Genomic DNA, 24,403 nt, shown 5'->3' with positions numbered 1-24,403 from the left:
AATCAACCCCTTCTCTAAAAGCTCGTTGACCTGACTCGTAATCTCTTTCTGTTGGGCTGCACTAACCCTGTGTATGGTGGTCTATTCAAAGGACTAGAACCTGGCACAAGATCTATGGTATGATCCTCATGTCTCTCAGGAGGTAACTCCCCTGGCAAAGAGTTCGAAAAACGATCACTGAAACCACTCAAAAAAGTTGACTTGTCTTTATATAAGGTAGACAAATTAGATACAACTTTAGGTACTTCTTTTGCAAAGATCAAGTACGCAAAGAGATGATTCTTTATTACAGATGAAATAGCAAAACCAGAAACAACTAGAACAGACTCGCCTTTAAGCTTTACATCAAGGACATGAGTCTTTCCTCTATGTACAAGGATTCGGAGCACTCATCTTGAGCAAAGTTCAACATTCACTTCCGCTGCACCTTACACAAGATATATGGAGACACATAGGCCACTCACTCTGCTGCTTCACAGGTCTAGGGCATACATGTACGGCTAGTATGTCTCCAGGCTGGCCACCCATAGTCTAGGTTGTACCTGGTCTGGCCGCTCGAGTTTGGGGTCAGCCGCCCTCATATATTTCCATATATCATATTTCTTGTTGGGTCGTGGGGGATTTTTCCAGGCATTGCCCTACCTCCCCTTGGGCACCTTTATGGGGGCACGGAGTACCCACTTCCACATCTGTTGTATTGAGGTTCTCTTGCTCTAGTAGTCAATGGGGGGCTGATCGCTTCCTTTCCTACACCAACGTTTTGTGCTCTCTCTCTCTCTCTCTCTCTCTCTCTCTCTCTCTCTCTCTCTCTCTCTCTCTCTCTCTCTCTCTCTCTCTCTCTCTCTCTCTCTCTCTCTCTTTTCCGCACACGTGCACTCACATGGTATCAGCAGCTTCAAGCTCTCCATGGGACCAGTGCTTCATCACTAGAGGTTCTCCTCCCAAGGGATCACATCAACTGTCACAAACAGGAGCGCATAACAATATAAAATATACTCGGATAAATAGAATTTATCACTTAATATTGAAGCCAGAGGATATAGAGAGAAATAGATAGAGAGAGAGAGAGATAGAGAGTGAGAAGATCGACACAGTACTGGGACCAGAAGATGGGCTGGTCCCCCCTCTTAAAGCGAATCCTTTATTAGGGAGAATCTTTTTACAAGCACAAGAACCGGAGAAAACCCCTCCGTTCTAATTCTCTGACTCGATGGTCGTTCCTTCCCGTAAGGGAAATCCGAGAGACCAGCTCTCAATCCTTTTTCCGTCTGTACTCGGAGTCGAGACTCCGCAAACAATTTCCGAATTCCGTTCTCGGAATTCCCAAGCGTAGGCCGAAGCCTTCTCGCTTCTCCTTCGCGATGAAGTACCTGAAAACACACACGCAAACACGCGAAAACAATTCGTATGGCGAATCCACAATAGATACATGTCGCTCTTGCGCGGGAAAAGCGACTTTCGTGCTTCGTAGTCTCGCGATCTCTCATGTCTTCTAGCGACACAGTTTTCTCTTGCTGGCGTTGGTAACCTTCTTTCAGTGAGGGCATGTGGTGCTTTTATAGCTCCTTGGCCACGGCACGAATAGCTGCTCGCGTAGAGATCGCGGCCGTGTTTTTTTTTTTTTCTTTTTTTTGCGTTATTCTACCCAAAATAGGGAGAGAGAATTCGCTAGCTGGTTTTGTTGCTTTATTTTCTAAGTGGCTGTGGGCAGCCGGCATATTTTAAAATTGGTTTGAACCTGCCCAAAAACTCAATAAAACCTTATAGGTTAAAAACAATGCCTTTCACAACACTTCCCAGGCGTCCCTGGATGCAACCACATGCACGAATGCAATGCGAACATAGATTCCTTGCGGGAAAGCGTCTGCTCTTCCCGGAAAACTCGTTAAAATATTCCGCTTTTTAAGAAAAGCTTCTCAAAACCCATCTTTATTCTTGTGCTTGCGTCTTTACACATGTTCCTCTTTTCCAGTTCGGATTTCCTCTCGACTATGGATATCCCCTTTCCGATGCACCCGTCACCCACCTTGTGACGCATCAGGAATACCTAGTCCTTCCCTACCGAACTTATGGTACAATCTCGTTCACGATGCTCTATGTCACCCATCCTATGACGCATCAGAGATGTCCGTTCCTGGATGGTCGAATACTTCTTGCTGATGCTCCCTGTCACCCATCCGTTGTGACGCATCAGAAGTACCCGTTCCTGGTGGCCTTACAGATATTCCCGTTCTCAGTGCTCCGCTCCTGTCATTACTTTGAATGACGCACTAGGAATACTCTGTACTCGAATGTCTCCAGTGAGAAAAACCCTCTCACTTAAAATTCCAATAACTCATTTAGAATTATTTTCTTGGTGTTCCAAGCGAGAAAACCCTCTCACTTATAAATCCAATAATTCATTCAGAATTATTTTTCTGTCAAATAAAGCCAATTTAGCAACATCAGCCAGTGTTTTTTGGAAAACTTGGTCTACTAGCGTTTTTGCATCAGCCAAGCCAGCGGTGGAGTTTGGAGCACTTCCGTCACGGAGAAACCTTTCTCCACTTGCGTTTTTGCATTCACACAAGGCGATCACCTCTCAGCTGCCTAGCGCTACCCTTTTGGGGACCATCCGCTGCCGGAAATGCCCCTCTTTCGTTAGCGTTTTTGTCTGCCCCTAGCATTTTTTGGGGAGCTGCATTTTTGGACAGCGGCTGCATTTTCAACGCAAAGAGGGGGAGCGCTAGGCCCTACCCACCATGGATCTTGCCTATCCCACACGGCTTCGCATCCGGTGCGTTTCCGTCAAGCATCCTTTTCAGATCTACAAATTTCAGCCACCACCCTTGCTGTTTTCTCTGTTTTCAGCCCACCTAGGGTCGTGCCAGGGATTCACCATCCTTCCTCTGCCGGGGGTGTACGAGCTCACTGAAAATCGCTGGACAGCAGCGTTTTCATCACCTCGCAGTTGCGTTTTTGGGTGGACAGCAACCTCTTGGCTTGTGTTTTTCACAGAGGATGAAGTTACCTCCTGCCAAGACACCGTCCGATGGTGGTCCGTGCGGTCTCTCAGTGACTGCTTGTCACAAAGTGATGACGTGGCGGACAGCAGAAACCCTAAAATTCCTACAAACCCTAATTTTTGCCAAAAACCCTAATATCTAGAAAATGGCGGAGGCTGAAAAAAAAAATGAGCGATGCAAATCTCTGCTTTTTGTTATGATTTGGGAGAAAGAGAGAAAAAGAGAACTTGCTTTTTACTGGCTCTCATTGAGAGAGAGAGAGAGAATCTGCTTTTGTTTTCAAGGCTTTTGATTTTGAAGCTTTTGGGGCTTTGCTTTTGGGTATCCCTTGTAACCTTGAAATAAGTGGTGAGGGCTTCACTTCTCAGAGCATCTGGACGCAGAGTCTGAGAGTGGAACCCTAGCCACTCTCTTGTACTTTGATGTGATTAATATAAAAAGAAATATCGAAAGGGGCGCCAATCTTTGGGCCAATATCTCTAGGCACGGAACTCCGTCAGGCCAATGTACATCTATTGTGATCTGTGACTTGTTTTGAAATGGTTATTTGGTGCTGTCCCGGTTAATTCTTGACTTGGAGTGTCCAAGTCTATTACAGTGGTATCAGAGCACGGCCGATTTTTGTCACAAAGTGATGACGTGGCGGACAGCAAAAACCCTAATTTCTGCCAAAAACCCTAAAATTCCTGCAAACCCTAATTTTCGGAAATCGCGGAGGCTTATTAACACAAAAAAAAAAAAGATGAGTGACGCAAATTTTGCTTTTTCTCTACCAAATGAGAAAGAGAGAGAGAATGCTTTTGCTTTCAAGTTTTGACTCTGTGAGAGAGAGAGAGAGAGAGCAATTGCTTTTGATTTGCAGCATTTGGGGCTCTGCTTTTGGGCATCCCTTGTAACCTTTAAATTAGTGGTGAGGGCCTCACTTCTCAGGGCATCTGGACGCAGAGTCTGAGAGTGAACCCCGAGCCACTCTCTTGTACTTTGATGATTGATTAATACAAAAAGAAATACCGAAAGGGGCGCTAGTCTTTGGGGCCAATATCTCTAGGCACGGAACTCCGTCGGGCCAATGTAAATCTATTGTGATCTGTGACTTGTTTTGAAGTGGTTATTTGGTGTTGTCGCGGTTGATTCTTGACTTGGAGTGTCCAAGTTTGTTACAGTGGTATCAAAGCACGGCGGATTTCTCTTCTACGGGAAACCCGATCCCCGAAAAAAAAAAAATTCCGTGGCACCTATGGCTTCAGGCAAATGATCAGTCGACTCCCTCTGCATCTGGAGATGCGGGCTAGGATCACAACGAAGATTCAGACAGAGAGTAAGAAGATGATGCTCAATTTTGCCGAGGACAAAAAGATGGCAAAATATATGAACCAGACCTCTTTGGAAGAGGTACAGATGGAGTGGCAAAGAACCACAACACCACTCCCGAAACACGCTCTCAAGAAACCTTCTGCCTCCAAGAAATATACGGAGAAGGAACTGGAGAACGTGGTTGATGCACGGATTGCTCAGCTTTTCGACGTGCAAAAGAACGACAAAAAAAGCACGGCAAAAAGCAAAAGAAAGGCACTGACTTCCCGGGATATTTGGGTCGTCGGTCGACATTTGACAAGGTAAAGAAATTGAAGAAGCGCGTCAAGTTTGAAGACCTACCCAGTTCTTCTTCTTCTTCTTCTGACAGTTCTTCTAGCTCTTCAGACTCGAGCGAAGAAGACAGGATAAGCTAAAAGCGAAGCAAGAAACAAAGCGCAAGAAAAGGCAAAGAAGGCTACATCTCGCCCATAGACTGACAGTTCTACTGAGGACTCGTCTACAGACAGCTCAGATTCTGATGACGGAAACTTTTATACAAACAAGAAGAATTTTTTTTACAAAGCTAACCAATATGACTTTCTCGAAGATAAAAGCAAGAAAGTCTGCTAGATGTGTGTTCCTAGTACGTAGGTACTAACAGTCAGTGTCTGCTAAGACGGTTTATGGCTTTTGTCGGTTTTGCAGGCGTAATCGCGGTCGATTACGATGCTTTCAAGAGGGGGTATGTCACAAAGTGATGACGTGGCGGACAGCAGAAACCCTAATTTCTGCCAGAAACACTAAAATTTCTGCAAACCCTAATTTCTGCCAGAAACCCTAATTTCCGGAAATAGCGGAGGCTGAAATTTTTATTTTTATTTTAAAATTTGGAAAATGATGAGCGACACAAATTTCGCTTTTTCTCTACTTAAATGAGAAAGAGAGAGAGAATGCTTTTGCTTTCATGTTTTGACTCTCTGTGAGAGAGAGAGAGCAATTGCTTTTGATTTGAAGCTTTTGGGGCTCTGCTTTTGGGCATCCCTTGCATAGTTACCGGGGAACGCCTATATGGGGCCTTGGAACGCCGGAACGGCCTTCCGGCCGGTCAAAAATTCAGGGAACGCGTCGGAACGGACTGCCGTTCCGACAGGCAGGCCATCACCGGAACGGACCGGCTGGAACGGGGCGGAACGGCCCGGAACGGGGCGGAACGGCCGGAACGGCAGCAACGGGCAGAAACGGGCAGTTTTTCATCTTTTAAAAATATAGCTGTTTGGGAGATTTGGGCAGCCAACGGCCATTTAAATTTTACAGCCCTATATAAATCCCCCCTTCCCCCATTCTTCACCAAAGCATCAAGGAAGTTTGAAGGGGGCCATCTCTCCCTTGCTCTCAACTCTCGAGTCTCGACTCTCAAGCCATAGGGGCCTAGCCTCTAGCTCTCAAGCCATAACCTCTCTCTCTCTTGGGCTAACCCTCAAGGCTCAAGGGTCAAACTCTCTCTCGGTCTCAACTTCCAAGAGGTGAACCGTGAAGCCTCTCTCTCGAGTCTCAAGCTCTCTATCTCAACTTCTCATTGCACAAGCCTCAAGCAAGAACGGAATCAAGCCTCTCTCTCTCTCAAGCCCTCTCTCAAGCTATCTCTCTCTCTCAAATCCTCAAAGATCAAGCTCTCTCTCTTTCACGGATAATCCATGGCCTCTTCTTCTCGTTCAACCCCCTCCGTTCATGCGGGCAACACTCAAAAGGCAAAGGAATGGTCGTGGTGGGATGAAGTGACCTCGGAGGGCACCTTGTCGGCGGCGGGAGGTTCTCGTGCATGGGGATGCAAGCTATGCTCTTACACGCGGAAAGGGGGGCATGACAAAGTGAGGGCACACTTTCTTCGAGTGCCGGGACATGAGGTGAAATTTTGTGCCAACGTAACCATCGAGAAGAGGAAGGAGCTCGAGGAAAAGGATCAGCAATTCAACCATAAAGCCAAGCCGGCACGCAAAGGTATTGATCCAAAGACCCTCATTTTCCCTTCTTCCTCTCTACCCGGTGTAGGTGTTGGTGCATCTTCAAAAGGTCCAATTCGTCGCCAAAAGACCCTTACCACCTCTTGGGACCCAAAGAAGAAAGAAGAGGTGGATGCGGCCGTGGCCCGATTCTTCTATCACGACCATATCCCATTTGTCGCAGCGAGGTATGTACATTGTTTTATGATTCATCAATCTTCTCTCTCATTTCTTCCGTTATCGTCGTTTCCACTTTTTTGATACTAACCTCTTCTATGTTTGATCGAAATAGGTCGGAGTATTGGAAAGTCATGGTGCAACAGATAGGAGAGTATGGCACCGGCTATGTGCCGCCATCTTCAGAGGCTCTCCGAACCACCTTGCTCGATCGAGAGAAGGCTATCGTGGAGCAAGCAACCCTCAACATTCAGCGTCTTTGGGCAAAACATGGCGTTTCCCTCATTGCTGACGGGTGGAGCGATACAAAGAAGAGATCTATCCATGGTCTCGTCGCATACTCCAGTGGAGAGATGTACTTTGTGCACTCTCATGATGCCACTGAGAGTGGCAAGTCCGCCGATGTCCTCTCTGCAGAGTGGACAGCGGCCATAGAAACCATCGGTGAGCAACACGTGGTGGCCTTTGTCACAGATGGGGAGGCATCAAACAGGGCAGCAGCAGCTATCATAGAGGGCCACTATCCGCATGTGACAGTGTGCTTTTGCATGGCACACTGCTTGAACAACCTTCTGAAAGACATCGGCAAGCTAGACTGGATTGCTCCAGTCATTGCTGATGCAGTGAAGATGGTTACTTTCATCAACAATCACAACTTGGTTCGGAGTGAGTACCTCAAGAGGTCGGGCGGCAAAGTGCTTCTAAAGTATTCAGATACCCGCTTCGCATTCAACTTTCTTCTTGTACGCAGGCTGTCTGAATGTCAAAATGCGGTCCGACAGGTCTTCATCAGTGATGAGTTCACCACCTCCCCCTATGCAAAGACAGTTGCAGGGATTTTGTGCAAGGATAAGGCAGAGGATCTTGAGTTCTGGAAGGAGCTCAAGAGTCTAGATGCACAGGTAAAACCGGTGGTTCATTTGCTTCGAGTTCTGGATGGCATGGATCCTTGCATTGGCAAGATTTATGAGGCAATGGACCGCATGATTGAGCAGCTTGCACAGCTTGAGCCGAACGCAGAGCGATATGAGGAGATCCATGCGCTTTGCAGCTCGAGGTGGAATTCATATGCCTCTCCTTTACACGGGGCAGCGTACATGGTGGATCCAGAGTTCCAAGGTGCAGGGCAAGAGACAGATAGGGAAGTCATGAACCAATTTACAGAGATCTTAAACAAGATGGTTCTAGACAGAGATGGGCGACGCATTGTCAGAGATCAGCTGAGACAGTACAGAGAGATGCGAGGGTCATTTGGCAGTCCAGATGCTCAGATTGATCGCAGGAAAATAGGTTCAGTGCTTTGGTGGGAGGACTATGGCTATGATGGCCCTGAGCTTCAGAGATTGGCGATCCGTATTCTCAGCCAGTCAGTTAGTACCTCATGCTTGGAGCAATTGTGGAGTACCTTTAGCCACATTGCTTCCAAGAAGAGGAATCGGCTTGGAGTGGAGAAGGCTAATGATCTTGTCTTCGTCAGCGCAAATTTGAAAATGCTTTGCAAGACTACAGACAAACAGACAGATCCTTTTACGCAGTGGGAGATGGAGCAAGAGGCTTCTCAGGCAGGTGGAGATGCACATCCACCAACACCAGGTACTTCATCTGTGGCTGAGATTGAGCCGGACCTAGACCTCGATGATGAGGAATGGGAGGATGTGCATGATTTACAGCCGGCTACTACGGATTGGGAGGCCTCTCAGGCTAGTGGCTCTTGAGTCTTGAGTCTTTGCCATTTATCCACCTTTTTGTATAGCTGCTTGAGCCTTGCCCTCTTTGCCATTTGTAGCTACTAGCATCTTTATGGTATTTGTCACCTTCAGTCTTTTGGTATTGTGGTCACTGAAGTCTGGTTTGAACTTTGCCTCCCTTTGGTTTTTTTGTAGCACCTTGGCCGCTGGCGGCCCTTGAGGCTTGTTACTATGTTAGCCATAATTAATTCCAAAGTGTTATCTCTGACTACTACTCTTGCAATTATTTGAGAGCATTGTGTATGTACTATGGGCATTGTGTTTGCTCATTGTTGTTCATCTGGCTATGTTGTTCATCTGGCTATGTACTCTGGGCGCCTCACCTCCCAATCAAGTCATAATAAGGTTAAATGGTCTTCGAATCGTGTTTTTTGTGGGTATTAGAGTCAAAGGACTCTAATACTACTTGTATTCAAACACATAACGCTAAAAAAAATAATATTTGGGTGTTTTTTTAGCCTGCCGTTCCGCGCCGTTCCCGTTCCGAGCCCATTCCCGTTCCCCCGTTCCGCAGGGAGGCCCGTCGCCGTTCCCGTTCCGCGTTCCGGGTAACTCTGATCCCTTGTAACCTTTAAATTAGTGGTGAGGGCCTCACTTCTCAGGGCATCTGGACGCAGAGTCTGAGAGTGAAACCCTAACCGCTCTCTTGTACTTTGATGATTGATTAATATAAAAAGAAATACCGAAAGGGGTGCCAGTCTCTGGGGCCAATATCTCTAGGCACGGAACTCCGCCGGGCCAGTGCAAATCTATTGTGATCTGTGAATTGTTTTGAAGTGGTTATTTGGTGCTATCGCGGTTGATTCTTGACTTGGAGTGTCCAAGTCTGTTACACTCCCATATGTGGTTAAGGTAATTCTTACCATTTTTAAAACGGTTGGCGAATTTGACTCTTACGAACATAATAGTTCGAATTTATTCCAGCAGCGTTTAAATGCTACTTGACCTGCTCATGGAGAAACATATACCGCAACCAAAAGTTGCTACTGTAATGGTAAAAGCACATAGCGTACTCAATAATCAACGACCATCAGAAAACCTCTTCTCCGTAGAGAAACTCAAATTCCTTCTACCAAACACATCTCGAATAGAGATTCTCGTGTCGGAATATCCTTGCGCACAAAAAGGCGCTCAAGAGAGTATAACAAACTCCCGTCCAGTTCCTGAAAGGAAGTTGGTTCATCTCATTCCATTCAACAGAAAAAAATCAACTGGTAGATGACCCACCTTGGCATAGGTCTGCATCTTCGTGTATTATCCATGTACCCAAAGGTGTACATAATTCTTAAGCTGTGTTAGTTTTGATGAACTTCTTCCCTTCGTAAGATCCTTAGAGCGAAGACGCTCAACCTGACGATCCCTTGGCTCGATCTTAGAGCAAAACCCGCTCATCAAATAATTCTTGGATTCCTCGAGCACAGGCCGTAGTTGTCGCTAATTCCTTCCCTCCTAAAGAGAGTGTTCATTCACTTGTGCAAAAAGCACTACCATATCTTCCCTTACCGTGTAGGGGGGTGTTGGTTCATAAGGTACTCAAGCTTAGTGAAAGCTGTTCTTGGTTGAAATCTCGGAATGATTCCTTCCTTTCTGCCGTCCTACCCGCAATAGCAGGTAATTTGTTGGTGAACTACCGGATACGAGATCAATAGTTGACCTTCCGGATATTTGAGCAAACCAATCCATCGCATAAAGCAATGTTTCAACTCAATTCTACTCTCATAAACACTCGAGAGTGATTGTCCTGGTTAGACACATGCATATCTCGTGCAAAAGAGCAATACGCAGTTTATGAGTTCCTCAAAGATTTAACTTTGATCAAAGACCTGCCCTCTCACTTAAAGTTTGAGGGTCTTCTATTCAAAAACTTAGGAGTTAGATTGAATTCCTTTACTCCAAACTTTCTCCGGAGAGCAACGTATCCTTCGAGGAGAGGTAACAAAAATTCATTGTTTCTATGTTCAATGGTTCTCGTCCCATTGCGGGGATTAAAGTCTATGTACACTAAGGTGTACACTTTCAGCTTTTATCGCTGACTCCACCATCTGCTGCAAAGTATCTTGCAGATGCGTCTACAAAATTCGAGCAAAAGTCCTTCGTTAAATTTCTTCATCTTTCCTTCTCCTCAAAGAGGATCAAGAGTGGAGCTACCTTGGCAAGAGTGAACCACTACTTGCTTGGACTCGCTCGTATTTCTATTGGGCAAACCGATCCCAATCTTCTTGGATGCCTTCCTCAAAGCGTAGAGGAAAAAAATTTGTCGGAAAATTCAGCCTTGAATTGAATCCAAGTCTTGTTGTAAGTTCCTTGCAGAGCTTTGGTATACCACCAAGTACTTGCAATCCCCTTGAGGTGTTTGGTCACAATACCTCACCTTCGACGGTTCTCAGAAATTGCCGTTTGCAAAGGCAACTTCAAACTGTCGAATAAAAGATATAGCTTTAGGACATCTTCCCTTCTATCAAAAGTATCAAACTTCACTGGAGTGTTCTTAGGTCTAAAGACCTTCTTCATATCCTTCCGGAAATGACGGGATTTCTTGGCTATGGTTATGGTTTGATGTTCATGGATATTTTCTGGATTCTGAAGGATCTTGAGCATTCCGCTCCTTGGATTCTCTAGGTTCTTGAGCATCATGCTCTTGTCGCCTTCTCAGAGAATCCCAAGTCTTGTGTCGACTTCTTGCAGAGAGAAATTTTTTTTCCAACTCTGCGAGCTTTTCCTACAGAACTTAGGTTTCCGCCTGCTTACTTCTCTCTTGGCTTGTCATGGCTTCTTCCCATATCTTCCCAGAGTCGTCCTCCTTTACAGAGAAAGAGAGGAGACCGTGCTCTGATACCACTGTCACAAACGGGAGCGCATAACAATATAAAATATACTCGGATAAATAGAATTTATCACTTAATATTGAAGCCAAAGGATATAGAGAGAAATAGAGAGAGAGAGAGAGAGAGAGAGAGAGAGAGAGTGAGAAGATCGACACAGTACTGGGGACCAGAAGATGGGCTGGTCCCACCCCCATAATAGTATCTTTATTACTGAGGAGAAGTCTATACAAGCACTTGAACCGAACGTATTACCACGTTCGTTCTAGAATAAGACTTGATGGTTCCCGGAAGCCTTGGCTTCCGATTCCTAGGAAAAAACCCTATTCCAAGGAACTTCCGTTCCTTATTCCAAATCCTTGAGAACCAAGGTTCTTGCCTCTGGATCACACCTTCCAGACTCAGGGCATGGCATCCCTGCAACTCTTTTCCGACTCTGTTTCCAGAGTCCTGTTCCTGCAGAATAACTCCGCTTTCTTGGACACGAAGTCCTTCCCTTGGGAATTTCAACTTCCGGATCACATCTCGAGAGTCTACCTCTCTTCAATCCGTGGATCTGCTTCCCGAACTTGGGTACGAAACCCTTGGGCTGATCTGGCTCTAGTTCCTCAGAGCACTTTTATCCTGCAGAGGCTCATGCCTTCCTCTGCTCCTACTCCCTCACGAAGAGGAAGTACACCTGCAATCAAATACTTAGAGATCATAACAAAAAATCGTACCTTCAAAGTCGCGACGCTCGTAACGCAACTCGGTTCTCGAAAAAGCAATTCCCCGGAATAGATCTCTGCATAGAAAATCCTCTCTTCCAGACCTACACACAAAAGAGGTGTGTTCTTAGGTTCCTTCTCGTAAATCAGCCCCGTCTACGACGTTTATGGGCTGAAAACAAAGAAAAACAGCAGCTTGTCGCAATGGAAACACGCTCCATAGGCACTTCTTCGCGAGGGAACTCGCGCACTGGGTCTTGGCAACATCTGGTACACTTGGGACTGCCATGGGCATCACCGGCAAACGTCTTCTTTGCGGGTGAACTCTGCAGCAACATCTCCTTCTTGCAAAAACTGATCCTCCCCTCTGAGTGAGGGCATGTGATGCTTTTATAGCTCCTAGCCACGGGCACGAATAGTTGCTCGTGTAGAGATCGCGGTCGTTTTTTTTTTTATATATATATTTTTTTTTCATTTTTTTTTTCTATTCTGCCAGAAAAAGAGAGAGAGAAAACGCTGGTTGATCTGTTGCCTTATTTATGAGATGGCTGCCCACTTATTAAGTGGGCGGCCGGTGTATTTTAAAAATAGTCTGAACCTGCCCTAAAACTCAATAAAATCTTATAAGTTAAAAACAATGCTTTCACAGCACTTCCCAGGTGTCCCTGGATGCAATCACATGCACAATTGCAATGCAGACATAAACTTCCTCACGAGAAAGCATCTGCTTTCCCGAAAGGCAATCCCGCTTTCTCAAAAAGCATCTATTTTTCCTCAAAGTTTCCTCTGAACCCATCTTCATTCAAGTGCTTGCTTTTTCCTTGTGCACAATTCTAACACAGTTCGGAATTTCCTCCCGACTATGGATATTCCCTTTCCGATGCACCCGTCACCCACCTTGTGACGCATCAGGAATACCCATCACCTAGTCCTTTCCTACCGAACTTACGGTACAATCTCCTTCACGATGCTCTATGTCACCCATCCTATGACGCATCAGAGATGTCCGTTCCCGGATGGTCGGATACTTCTCTCCGATGCTCCCTGTCACCCATCCGATGTGACGCATCAGAAGTACCCGTTCCTGGTGGCCTTACAGATATTCCCGTTCTCAGTGTTCCCGTCATTACTTTAAATGACGCACTAGGAATACTCTGTACTCGGATGTCTCTAGTGAGAAAAGCCCTCTCACTTAAAATTCCAATAATTCATTTAGAAGTATTTTTCCTTGGTGTTCCAAGCGAGAAAACCCTCTCACTTATAAATCCAATAATTCATTTAGAATTATTTTTCTCTAAGATAAAGCCAATTTAGCAACAGTTCCCATACTCCCTAGCGTTTTGCTAACGATACCCCATGCTGCCAGCGTTTTCACGTTCAGCCTGATTTGAAGCCTCTGCAGCAGCGTTTTCAGCATTCCCCACAGTAGCAGATTCAGCCCTAGAAGCATTGCAGAAGACCCCCATTTTCAGCCCTCGAAAACGCAGCCAAAACAGTCATTTTCAGCCACCGAAACAGCCCCGACATTCAGCAGTTAGAAGACCACATATTTCAGCCCTAAAGTCATCGTCGTTATCACCGTCGTCGTCGTCGGCATAGTTCCAAGTTACATCAATCCATTGCATCCACATTGTACCGCTTTGTGCAATCAATAAGTAGACCACTCTCGCCGACGAGAGTGGGATCTTCGGAGGAGGGTTTTACGACGTCTCTGGTGTCGTATCTCTCTTCTCTCTCTATCTCTCAATCTCATTCACTTACACGCACAGTGTCCATTCACTTTGTTTGTGATCATAGCACTTTCCATTAAGAACGGAAGGCTCTCCCTTCCATAAGAACTAAAAGGAACCTTGAGCACAGTTCGGAGCACTCATCTTGAGCAAAGCGCAAACAATCATTCCGCTGCACCTAACATTGGTATCAGAGCTTTGACAGTGTTCTGTATCACTCAAGGAAAGAACCACAAGATTTTTTTTTGCTTGTTAAGGTCGCACGAACCCAAGTTCACTTGGGCGTGTCGATTGCTAATCGTGTTTTGTTGAAGAGTGACAGGAATCCCAAGAAAGAAGGGCTTGTCCAGCCTCCCCTTGTGTCTCTTTTCACTCATTGAGAGCGGACCGTGCACTTAGCGGCCGGCCAATCGACGTGAGGTGGGAAAAAGCAACCTTGGTGTGAGCGCAAGGCCGCCAAGGGGTGTGCCCGCGGAAAAGAGTAGAACTCGGGTGAAGAGAAGATCGTTCTCAAACGCGATTTGCAAGTGAAAGAAAACCTCAAGAACCTCAAGAACCTCAAAAACCCAAAGACCCTCAAGAACCCAAGTTCCTCGTGAACTTAAGAACCAAAGATCATAGTGCATGGTCGTCACCCGAAGCAGAATGGATACTTCGCATACACGTGATGAGCATGAGAGAGGCGACGAAGACTTTTCCCCACCGGGAGATTTTTTCAACCCTCCCCCTTCGCCATCTACGCCACCAAGTGTACCAAACCCTATGGAGGAAATGGTCAAGCAGATGATGGCCATGATGGATAGACAAGAAGCAAATCGCCTTGCAAGGGACCGCAAGCAAGAGGCAAATCGCCTTGCTTTAGAACGCGAGCGCGACGCACGCAAAGAAAGAAAACAACAAAGAAAGGCAGAAGAGGCAGCTCAAAGAGCGGCCTTGGAGATCGAGCGTGAGGCTCAACGAGAACTACGCACTCAAGATTTGATTCGACAAGTACTAGCCTCGAAGACCGAACCACCCAAAGATCGTGGGAGTTCCTCAAGTGACGCAAGCCACGATGCGGATTTCAACCATCCAGTCACAGAGAAGTTGACTTTCAGTAAGTATGATGGTAAGATGGATGCTACGGTTATTCATTCTTGGTTGCATCAATTTAATGCTTATTTTGCGACAACTAAGAAGACAGGAAATAGCAAAGTTTTTACGGCAGCTATGTACCTTGCCAGTGATGCCATCAATTGGTACCACGAATGGCAAGAGGCACACCTAGCCGCACACCTAGAGGAAGCCGACGGATTCACGCCCCTTTACTTTAATTGGGCTGACTTCCAAGACAAGCTCAAGGCACGGTTTATGCCACCTCAGTACCTCGCACGATTGAAGGACGATTGGCGCACTCTCAAGCAAAATGGTATGCCAGTCATGTCTTTTTCTAATCGTGTTTTGCAGCTAGGCACTCAATTACGAAAATCGGATGATGAGCGCAAAGAGGCTTTTCTCTTTGGATTGGACGAGTATATCAAGTACGATGTCGAGGTACTCGATCCAATCGATCTCAACAAGGCGGTAGCAATTGCTCTCGCACAGGAGATGAAGCACAACAAGGGAAAGCCTAAGGAGAACAAGACTTCCACAAGTACCTCGCAAACTTCTCAGAACCCTCAGAACAGTAAGAACGGTAAGAATGGTAACTCTTCTAACCAATCTTCCAACAGTCTCTCAGAAAAGAATTCTTCCAATGAATCTAAGAGTAAGACTAACACAATTGCTAAACCTAAGCTTACTCCAGATGAAAAGGTAGCACAAGGAATTGTAGGAGGATACATCACGTCGGAAGAGCAAGCACTTATTCTAAGGAAGGTCGTTGTTTTCATTGTCACATTAAGGGTCACATAAAAAGAACATGTCCTAAGCTTGAATCGAATGAATCTAAAGAATCCACAGAACCCACTTCCTCTGTCAATGCAATTAATGACAACACGAGTGTGCTCCATGTTTCTCCCAACCCTCCCGTTGATGATTCTCTCATTAAATGTTATGGTCGTACGTCGGGACAGCCTTTTGTCATATTGTTTGACCCAGGTAGTATGCATGATGTGATCACTCCCTCTCTTGTTGAGAGAGCCCGCCTCGAAGTTAGTCCGAGATCTCCTATCGAGGTCTCTGGCTTTGTTCCCGATATGGACCCTCTCCTCACGGAGGAGTGCCTTGATGTGTGGTTTGGAATTCAACAAGCTACCTTCACTCAACGATTTGTTGTTTCTCCTCTCTCAGGATGTGATATGATTTTGGGCATTCGATGGTTTCGTGATACTAACGCTCTCATTGATTTTGCGGCTAACACTTTAACTCTCAATGCCGAAAGTGATTCTCCTATTGTCATTCATGGAGAGGACATTGTTCATTCTCCATCTCTCATTGCTAATATGCAGGACAAGATTGAAAGGATTCAGGAGAAGGAGACTCTCTCAGTCTCTTTTTCTCCACAACATGACACACAGAATTTGCATGATTATGAGAAGCATGATGATTTGAATGATAATGATTTACATGATGGTTTGGATGACAAAGATAAGCACGATGATTTGCATGATCAAGATATGATTTCTCACAAGCATGATGAGTTGCATGAAGAAGATGTGATTGTTCACCAGGATGAGGTGTTAGTGGATGCTTTTTCTAGCGAAGCTAACCTCTTTGCAGATTCGATCAATCACGAAGGATCGACCTTGGCTCTTGAGCCTAGGGTCAAAGAACCCTCACGGGAAGTATTATGTGTTCGCATGATTGATACGCACGCATTGTTCGAATGTTTCATTCATGATCGTTTCCTGTATTTTAGTCAGCCTCTTTATGTGATCCCTTTTCCTAGGCATGACATATTGTATATTGAGCACGTTTCTCTCATGGATGAGCACGAATGTATGCGGATTTTTCATGAAAAGCTGAAAGGTATGTATGTAAGGAAGTCACATTCCATGTCTCTTCCTTGGCATGACACAATTTCCGAACGAGCACATGAAAGTATGAGCACCAAGCATGGGCATTTCCGTTGTGTTTTGCCATAGTTGATTGCTCTAGATCATACGAGAAAGATTCGATGTCATTGTTTGCATGTGTTTGATGAACGGGTTGTCACTTCGTCTCTATGTTCATCTACATTGCATACACAGTCTTTAGAGAAGACAAGATTTTTTCCCTTCACTTTACATGGAATGGGTATATTCATGGTTTTGTGTTGGAAATGGTTTCAGGAATTTTCAGCCATGGAGATTCTTGAAGACGAAAGAAGCAAGTCTCTAGACGAAGTTAAAGCAAGGAAGGAGCCACAGAAGACTTTGTGTCGCTTTCAGCGCGGCCCAAAGAAGCAAGCGTTGCAGACCTTTATGAAGTTCAAGTACCGCACGACCCACACATCAGAGTGGGCCGGCGAAGAGTCCCTTCCAGGATTCCGGATGCTATTGGCGATCTCGTTCGACGCCATACAGTTTGGTACCAATACCTCACTTTGAAAAGGAGGGGATGTCACGTGACACATCCAACCCTATGTGTCCATGGACAAGCTACAACATGATCAGGGTTCAATCAGTCCAGTCAATCTAGATTTAGAAGTGATCTGGCACTTTTGTGAGTCTATTCGTAGACATGCATGCCCAGTCACTTAGTGTAGATGCATATCCTCTGGTTGCACACAACATGATCATCAGTATTCCCTTCAGAATCCATCAGATTCAGTCAGGGGAATTTTCCAGTGCATTTAGCCTATTTTCCCTATTTTCGACATTTTTCACTTATTATTTTAAGTGACTTTCCAACAAAAGTAGATAGGGCAATTTTGCTAAGTTAATATATAAGCAAACCCAAGTTAGCACTTTCTGGCAGAAGAGGCAGTAGGAGCTCCCCGCTCAACAAGCGTCTTCTCAGCAGAACCCATCAAGAGCCATCAACTCCGGCGTTTTCACCTCCCATAACCTGGCATTTTTGGTCTCCATCACCTTCTACCCCTAGCCTTGGCGATTTCAGCCCAGATCATCGCCAACCTACTCCCTAGCCTGGCGTTTTTCAATAACGCTACCAGCAGTTCCCATACTCCCTAGCGTTTTGCTAACAATACCCCATGCTGCCAGCGTTTTCACTTTCAGCCTGATTTGAAGCCTCTGCAACAGCATTTTCAGCATTCCCCACAGTAGCAGATTCAGCCCTAGAAGCATTGCAGAAGACCCCCATTTTCAGCCCTCGAAAACGCAGCCAAAACAGTCATTTTCAGCCACCGAAACAGCCCCGACATTCAACAATTAGAAGACCACAAATTTCAGCCCTAAAGTAGTCGTCGTCGTCACCGTCGTCGTCATCGGCATAGTTCCAAGTTGCATCAGTCCATTGCATCCGCATTGTACCACTTTGTGCAATCAATAAGTAGACCACTCTCGCCGACGAGAGTGGGGCCTTCGGAGGAGGGTTTTACGTCTCTAGTGTCGTATCTCTCTTCTCTCTCTATCTCTCAGTCTCATTCACTTACACGCACAGTGTCCATTCACTTTGTTTGTGATCATAGCACTTTCCATTAAGAACGGAAAGCTCTCCCTTCCATAAGAACTAAAAGGAACCTTGAGCAAAATTCGGAGCACTCATCTTGAGCAAAGCGCAAACAATCATTCCGCTGCACCTAACACTTGCCAGCCCTCAAGGCTCAGGCATTAGTTTCAAACAACATATTTTAAATCCAACAAGAACCCTTCTGATCAACCAATGTTTTCAGATTTCAACGTAGCTTCATCATCCTCATCAGCACCCTCGACATAGGCATTAGCAGATCAGCACATAGCCTCGTCATCCCGTATCTGTTCCCTAGCATTTTGCATTTCCAACCCTTAGCCTCTCAGATCCAAGCACCTACCGCATGATCCAGCATCATCTCAACATCTAGGACCATTGTCTCAGCATTTGTGCAATCTAGAACAAATACCTCTCTAGCAATAGAGAGGGGGGCCCTTGGAGGGGGGTTTGGGACCCCATGCCATGTTAAGTCTTCCTTCTCTCTCTGTCACTCACAGAACCTTCACACACAGTATCTCTCTTCTCTCTAGTCTATTGCACATCCCTCTTATGAAATGAAAGGAACCTTCAGTACGCATTGAGCACTCATCCTGAGTTATCACCATAAATCACTTCCGCTGCACATTACAAGGGAACGCTCTTTTGGTCATAATATGACATCGTAGATGATGATAATTTTTATTGTACCTTGGCTAAATAAGCACTCAAATGATAGAAGATGGGTGTGCATCTTTGGTCATGTTTTGAAAATCAATCTCTCTCTCTCTCTCTCTCTCTCTCTCTCTCTCTCTCTCTCTCCATCCACCTGAACACAATGAGTGTTGTCCGCGTTCCATGGATACTCAAGAGAATTGACGTGCCGATCTTTCAAAGGCTGCTGGGATCTTTTTACTCTCTTTAGAAGAGATTATTGCCTTTGGCCTTTCAAAAGCGGGTTTTCCCTTGACCTTCTTCTAAATCTATTGCCTCTTGGTGAGCAGTAAAGTTTTGGCAGTTTATGGCATTCGGCCATGCTCATGAACTATGACACGGTTATATTTCAGCAGCTTTGTACTGCTCTTATAAGAAAAGGCAAGCAGAGAGAAAAAAAAAAGACACAGCTGAACTAGACAAAATGCCTCCTGAATCGAAGATGGTAACTTACTCAAGCAAAGGGGGAGTGAGAAGGCCTCCATGATGTAGGCCATCAAAGAGGGGATGCGCAAGATGAGGAGGCAATCGCTCAAGGGTACGCTTTTGTCTGCGCCATGCTTGCACGCTCTCCTTGCTCCCACATGCCACATCAATGCACAGCTCCACAAGTCTCGGGGGCCCTCCTTCGTGGCTCATCTCGTCACCTCTACCTCCAAGTCCATAGCCTTGCTCCGTGCGCTCTCTCTCTCTCTCTCTCTCTCTCTGACTCTGTCACGTGATTTTTTAAAAACCTGTGTGAGGGCGATTTTTCAAAGATGCAATCCCTCGTGCCGTGCCCACTTGAACAAGGTGAGCTGGAGAGTGCAAGATTCATAGAGAGAGAGAGAGAGAGAGAGAGAGAGAGAGAGGGGGGGGGGGAGAGAGTCGCATGGAGACATCTTTTCTACTCTATTACGGAGAACAAGATTCAAGGCTGCCACGTTGTCAAAGAAAAGAAAACTGAAAGGACGTCACCAGGGTACCAGGACTGGTTTCTAGGAAGGCAAATACGTGGCAACAGCTTGGAGGAAGGCGTGGTCAAGTGGGGGAGTGGGAACATGAGTGCCCCTAGAGAGAGAGAGAGAGAGAGATTCCTACTATAGCGAGCTGCAATTGAGTGCATGGTCCAAGAGAAGGAGTGGGGACGACAGAGAGAGAGTCCATTGCTGTCAGCGAGCTGTTGATCAAAGAGAGAGCAGGACTATACGAGCTGTTGTTGAGTCGAGAGAGAGCGGGACATGGGAAGGAGTAAAGCACCTGCAAGTAAGGCCTATTGACGTATATTGTCAGGTATCCCCCCCCCCCTCTCCTCTCTCTTTGCAAAGTTGGGCTCCCGACGACGTATGTTTGCACCTGCATATTGTGGGCCAAGTTGGTCATCACGGCATATTGTCTACACTTGCATATTATCTCTGCACAGTTGGGTGCTCACGACGACGTATGTCTGCTACATGTCGTGGCCACCCACGTCCTGTATTAGCTCTAGCCATTAGATGAAGGGACGTATGAGTGTGTAGCCACCCCCATCCTGTATTAGCTTAGTGCAATTCCTTTCCCACATACACATTTTTTAATATGAAGATGATAAAGTCTACAATTTAGTGCAATCTTTTCTAGATACGGCTTGACAAGAGAGAGGGCCCATATTTGCCTATCTCGCCACCACAATATCTGCCACATGCTCCGCCCCTCTCACACTGAGACACCTACCATCCGACAGTTTGTTGCAATTTTGTGCTCCAAAATATAAAAGTTCTAATCACATACCTAGGTTTAGTGCGGTTTCTTTCCCCTCGAATTTGTGGAAATTTCCAAAATACCCCTGAATTTTCAAAAATTTCCAAAATACCCTTGTATCTATTTTGGTTGGATTGTTCAAGATTTTCTGATCTTTATTCCCTTTTTACAATTGAGATCCGTGCTTAGCATGTAATTTTTCACAAATTACCTTGCAAAAAAAGGCAACTATGTCTAAAAATAATGAAGCAATTGATCTCCAAAGCCTACATTACCAACTCATATTCTAGTCTTAGAATCTTGTATTGATAAGACAATCAGTCTTCTTATAAAAAGCTACAAATTTTTTAATCTTTGGAGAAATTTAATCTCACAACCAGAGGTATTTTGAGAATTTTGAAAAATTTGAAGAGCATTTTGGAAATTTATGACAAAACATTGGGGGTATATTGGGAATTTTTGAAATTTGAGGGATAGTTTGGGATTTTTTCCAAATTAGAGGGGTATTTTTGTAATTTTTTCTTTTTAAATTTATTATTAAATTTTTATTTTTAGTTTGAAAACGATAAATTCTACAATTTAGTGCAATCTTTTCTAAATACAACACATCAAGAGAGATGGTCCTTAGTTGCCCATCACCCCCCTGTGCGCATCTGTCCCACGTGTCAATGCAAGGGACTTGCTGTACACTGTGTGTGAGCCACAAATGGCTGCAAGCACACAACCAGACTAATCTAGCAAACTCAAGAGAGCAAGGGTGTGTCACTCACCGCCCTACACTCACCTTCGTGGAGGATTCCTCGCCGCGAAGAAGAAGGAGCTATCGTCGTGCCGCGCTCAACCGCTTCGTCGTCGCCGTGCCGTCGTCGCAATGCTCTCTCTCTCTCTCTCTCTCTCTCTCTCTCTCTCTCTCTCTCTCTCTCTCTCTCTCTCTCTCTCTCTCAGTGCAGCCGTTTTTTGACCTAGTAGACAGCAGTCCACTCTTTTGATCATAACTTCTTCATCCGAACTCCGATTTGGGTGATCTATAGCCTCAATCGAAGAGCACGAAGTCCTCTACGCATTGATGTAAAGACAGAAATTTTCAGAGTTATGGAAGGCATTTCTGTAGCAGCATTTCCGAAGTGAACAGGTTCAACAAAATTGATTCTCATCTCCTATTTTACATACAATGTCTTCTGGCACTCGCAAGGGTTCTTCTTCTTCAACAAAGTCCACAACCATTGTGGAAAATGATCCAAAATCTCCTAAGTGTGGAGATAGCAACACAACCACCCAACCAACGACATCGGAAACCATGATCATGGCGTACTTGGTATCATTGCAAGAGACCGTAAACAAACAAGGCGAAGACTTACGAGCACTTGCAATGGAGAATGGCACACTAAGGGTACTTGTGGTTGAGAATGAGAATCTCAAGAGGACACTTGAGATGCAAACAACACATTTGATGCAACTTGAAGAGGAAGTCAAGGAATGTAAACGCTCTCTTGTGGACTTGAATGCTTTGAAGGAGCGGATGAGCAAAGTAGAGCATGACCATGTATTGAAAGAGGAGAAATTTGACACTATGAGCCGGGATGTATGCGACATGAAAAATGTATGCACAAATAAATCTTGGGCTGATGTATGTGGTAGCAATGTGGTTTTTAATTCCTCACTCATGCAAGCTATGGTTCAAACAAAGAATGTTGAGAATGTGGATGTGGAGGAGTTGAAGGAACGGGAGCGACGTTCCAAGAACATTGTTATTCGTGGAATTCCCGAAGAGAAGTTAGAGACACCTCCTTCTCTTGCCATTGTTATTGAAGATTTCTTCAAAACCCACTTTGGCATGTCCGGAGTTATGGTCTATGGAGCACATAGAGTGGGGAAGCAAGGAGCTCCTCGCTCGGGAGAACGGCCAATTGTATGCACCATGCCGGATGAGACCAAGCGAAAGATTATCCTTGATAATAGTTGGATCTATTTGAGGGATACAAAATGTTTTGTATGTGAAGATCGCACTATTAAGCAACAAAATATGCGTCGCAAGGCATATGAGGAAAAGAATAATAAAAACAAGGAGATCTCTCATGAAGAAAATGTGCCCAAGGAGGAGGCAAGTCTCTCAAGCAAATAGGGATGCGTGACCTATGAGACCGAGTTACAATTGAAAATATGCTTTTGGAATTGTAATGGATACCCATGGAATGCGGGGGTTGGCATTGATGAACTAACAAGCAAAGCCGATGTTGTACTTCTTGTTGAAACTTGGGAGCATGATACACAAAGGATTAACGGGTTGGAGGATTACAATGTACATTCATTGATGTGGTCAAAGAATCTCAAGCAACGAAGAGGACAAGGAGGGTTAGCATGTATGGTTAAGAAAGGATTGGAAGATTTTGTATCAATTGTGAAAGATGACAAGTACAAACGTTATGTATGGCTGAAAATTATGACACCAAAAAGAGCACCCATTTTTGTAGCCGGTTGCTACATTCCTCATCATGATTCTCCCTTTTATGCTTGCATGGATAGAGATCAACCATTTTCTGATTTGGAAGAGGACATTGCTTATTTCAAAGGTGAAGGTGATGTTATTTTATTTGGGGATATGAATGCTCGTACAAAAACATTGCAACATGATACTCAACAATTTGATATGCCATACATTTCAAGGGAGTTGGAGGAAGTTCACTTGTATGATCGTACTTCAATGGATGAGAAAGAGCCGGATCACTATGGAAAGTTACTTTTACACATGTGTAATAGCACGGGTATGCTCATTGCCAATGGTGTATCTTTGTGGAGTGGAACCAATGGATTTACATGTAGGAGACATAATGGGGATAGTGTGATTGACTATATGCTACTCTCTGAAGCCATCATGTATCGCATAAAGAGTTTTATGTTTGGTCAATGGACCCTGGAATCCGACCATCGCACCTTATGTATTGACCTTTCATGTGGAGAAGCAACTAAGCATGATAATCTCAGCCAAAGGAAAGAGAAGTTATCACTATGTATGGATTTCAAACGGGCACCAATGTACATTGAAATGGTTGAGCAAAAATTATGGATGACAAAGCTTCAATGTGATGCACCATTGGAAACTAAATGTGAAGCTTTCAAGAAAGCTATTTGTTCTTGTACGGAAGAATGCTTTGCCATAAAGCATCTCCATGGTATCAACAAAGATAGATCACGCAAAAGGTGGTTTGATAAAGAATGTCAAGATGCTCGAAAGTCCTTGATAAAGCTTGATGCAACTATGGACAAAGACAACTATCAAAGTCATTTGCATACATACAAGGCATTGATTCAAAAGAAGAGAAGAAGATGGGAAGTAAAGCAACAAGAATTTCAATTCCAAGAAAAGGTACATGCATGTGGAAGATTTTGGAGAAACTTGAGAGGCAAGTGGGTTGAGAATTTTGGTAACTTGAGTCTAGTGGATATGTACACACATTGTAGGCAATTATATGAGCAAGAAAATACTGAAAAAATACCATTTTATGGTTCACTCCCATGTATGCCGTTTTTTTTTACTATTGAGGATGTATGCGGTGGGCTTGAAAAGTTGGCCACTCGCAAAGCGGGAGATCTTCAAGGTATCAAGCCGGAGATGATCAAATGGACGGGAGATTTTACCCATGAGTGGATGTGCGATATGTTCAACCTTGCACTTCAACATGGTATGCCTTATGATTGGAGTACTAATTGGGTTAAGCCTTTGCATAAAGGAGGGGATGTAAAGAATGTAAGCAACTACCGGACTATAATGATTGGGTCTCTTATGGCAAAGTTGTTTGGGTGCATAATGGAGATGAAATTGAGTGATTGGGCTGAAGAGAATGACAAGCGTGCAATGGGACAAGCGGGTTTTCGTCGATGCCATAGCACCATTGATCATCTTGTCACTCTTCGTGTTCTCATGGAGGAAAGTCGGTTGAAAGGCAAGCGATTGTAT

At 44.9% G+C, this 24,403-nt stretch overlaps 1 protein-coding gene across 3 annotated transcripts in view; it reads right to left on the bottom strand.

Moving 5' to 3' along the window:
* The window catches only part of LOC147419671 (uncharacterized), a 36,331-nt gene extending 16,785 nt beyond the window's left edge, over window positions 1-19,546 (bottom strand). Inside the window, exon 1 of one of the 3 annotated variants that reach the window (XM_086505430.1) lies at window positions 19,184-19,546. In XM_086505430.1, coding sequence (XP_086361556.1) covers window positions 19,184-19,368 — 185 coding nt within the window. In that variant the 5' untranslated portion in view covers window positions 19,369-19,546. The remainder of the gene's footprint in view (window positions 1-19,183) is intronic. The other 2 variants (XM_086505431.1, XM_086505432.1) reach the window with 2 other exon arrangements.
* Between the last annotated feature and the right edge of the window lie 4,857 nt (window positions 19,547-24,403).

This window comes from Adiantum capillus-veneris, chromosome 29, assembly GCF_014529385.1.
Source record: "Adiantum capillus-veneris isolate H3 chromosome 29, ASM1452938v2, whole genome shotgun sequence".
Lineage (NCBI taxonomy): Eukaryota > Viridiplantae > Streptophyta > Polypodiopsida > Polypodiales > Pteridaceae > Adiantum > Adiantum capillus-veneris.
Note: the sequence above shows the minus strand (reverse complement) of the source record. Positions and strands in the feature narration are given on the sequence as shown.